The sequence below is a fragment of the Pundamilia nyererei genome, unplaced genomic scaffold (genome assembly GCF_000239375.1).
Source record: "Pundamilia nyererei isolate P.nyererei 1_Seehausen unplaced genomic scaffold, PunNye1.0 scaffold00038, whole genome shotgun sequence".
In the NCBI taxonomy this organism is placed as follows: Eukaryota; Metazoa; Chordata; class Actinopteri; order Cichliformes; family Cichlidae; genus Pundamilia; species Pundamilia nyererei.
In genome coordinates, this window is record NW_005187439.1 from 843,079 (window position 1) to 845,519 (window position 2,441).

A 2,441-nucleotide genomic window follows, 5' to 3' on the forward strand; every position below is an offset into this window, starting at 1 on the left:
AGTTACTGTAATCATGATTATGTCTGTTCTACTTGATTTCAGGGCTACACCAAGTCCATAGACATCTGGTCAGTGGGTTGCATCCTGGCTGAGATGCTGTCCAACAGGCCAATCTTTCCGGGGAAGCATTACTTGGATCAGCTTAACCATATTTTGGGTAAAAATAAACTTTGCATGCAGTAAACATGTAGAACTTTCCATTTTTAAAAATTCAAATGAGTTGTGTTGATGCGTAAGTCCACAGAGGCTGACATTTAGCCCATAGGCCACAAAATTAAAGCCTCCTGCAAAATGAATCTGCCAGAACGGATCAGAGATGTTAGGGTTAGGTTATGGGTCTATAAGTCAAACACACATCTAGATGAATCCCATGATCCCCACAAACCGCACACACCTGAGTCACTTCTATTGCTCCATTGTTCAGCTCAGGTGGTGGCTGGGGTTCAGCTGGGGCTCTGTGGCTGTGTAGTGCATTGCTTTGTGGGTCTATCATAGCAAGCATTGAGGTTTTCTCCAGTTTGAGCAACAGTGGCCATGTAATCAGTAAACGTCTGCACCGGTTACTGGTTATTCCAGTTATTCCCTCTTGGATTCCTTTTGCTTGGTACTCGCTGCCTCATACTGGGAACCTGTTTTGTTTTGGAGATGGTCTGACCAAGCCGAGTCCTCCATGATGAACTTTGTTTTTCCTGATAATGAATTTGTTTGGTCTGTATTTGTTTGGTAGTACAGTGTATCATTATGGTGTGACTCAGCTGCGTTATTTAGTCTGTAAGAAAAACTTTAGACTTCACACTCAGTCGCAACAGCTTCCTGGTGCCAGTCCATAGATACCGTAGACACTAATATGTCCTTATCAAGTCGGACTTTTTTGTCTCTTGGTGCTAGACCACATGTTGCTTCTCCCATCTGTCCGTTCGTTGTGCGGTCTGAATGTTTTTGTCCGTTTTTTGAGAACTTTTAGCGGAGGCTCTGCAAATTGTTACATATCATATCATTTATCATTTTACATATCATTTATTTATCATAAAAGAACAAAATCTGATTGTCTTTATGATTTTCTATTTGTCCTCCAGGAATTCTGGGTTCTCCCTCACAGGAGGATCTCAACTGCATCATCAACATTAAAGCCAGGAACTATCTCTTGTCACTGCCTTTGCGCTGCAAAGTGCCGTGGAACCGTCTCTTTCCCAACGCTGATCCAAAAGGTAAGAGGTGGAATCTCACCATAACCGCAGTATTTGGTCATCAGGGGATTAGTAAATGTTAAACATTTCCTGAGAGAATTTCATTTTATAGAGCGGGGAGAAAAATGATTGCCTACACCTGGCTCACCTCATACACATCACATTACATTCATGTTGTGTCTACTTCTTTGATGACCTGTGCCCTGCCACAACACACAGCAGTCACAGTAGTCACAACATCTGGACTTTGGGGCTCAAACACGCTCACTACACTCTAATGATGTTTTTGCAGGTTCAGTTGGTTTTTCTGTGCATGATGCTTTTCTGTCTCCTTCACTGCTGAAATTAAATCAAATCATTCATAAGAACAGTGCTAATAAAGGCAGAGTGCCATTTCAACATGGTGAGAAAAGCTTTAGTAAAATCTTTGGTAATCACAATGTGAGTCCACCAACAGGCAGCCTGAAGCCAAATTCAGAGAGAAGCTGATGATAATATTTACACAGTGTAAATTTGAGTTTACTTAAGAAAAACGTCCTCAGAAGCTGTAAAATTCACAGAGAGAAGCTGAATGATGGATTTGGTCAAACTCAAGAACTGTGGCCAAACCTTTACTCGGAGCACAAAAGCAGTGCAGGTGGATGACGCGATGCTGCTCTTAAATCCTTTTCTGTTTACAACACTTCACAATGAGTCACCACATATTCACCGTATCACCATGACATCTTCCAAACTGATATCATGCAGTGACACAGGCTAACACAGATCTTTATTAGAGCCATCCTGCAAATTCAGTAAGCTGAACCCCTCATTGTCACACAGTATTAAGGTTGGATGAAGGTTGGATGAAGAGATGCATCAAATTCGTGTTCAGTAAAGAGCTGATCAGAGGTGGACCGACAGACTTTGGTGTCAAAGGATGGTTTAAAAAAATGATAACATGTTGGATGTAGACTAGGACCTCTAGTGGACAGACAAGGATATTGTTGTTGTTTCAGAGTCACCTACAGTAAGTCCATCTTTGTGTTACAGCTCTGGACCTGCTGGACAAGATGTTGACCTTTAACCCTCACAAGAGGATCGAGGTGGAGGAGGCGCTGGCACACCCCTACCTGGAACAATACTACGACCCCACAGATGAGGTGGGTCAGGAATCTTGTGCTATATGGATCACCTGGGTTCAAAAAAACAGCACAACTTTTGTTATTTTACAAGATGATTGAAGAGCAGATTTCCAGCTTTAATTCAAGGAGT

General features: G+C 42.1%; 1 protein-coding gene across 1 annotated transcript in view; it reads left to right on the forward strand.

The window, feature by feature from the left end:
- The window catches only part of mapk1 (mitogen-activated protein kinase 1), a 29,701-nt gene that overhangs the window by 26,175 nt on the left and 1,085 nt on the right, over window positions 1-2,441 (forward strand). The window contains 3 exon segments of the mRNA XM_005730525.1: window positions 11-157; window positions 1,077-1,208; window positions 2,220-2,329. Of these exon segments, the coding sequence (XP_005730582.1) occupies window positions 11-157; window positions 1,077-1,208; window positions 2,220-2,329 (389 nt within the window).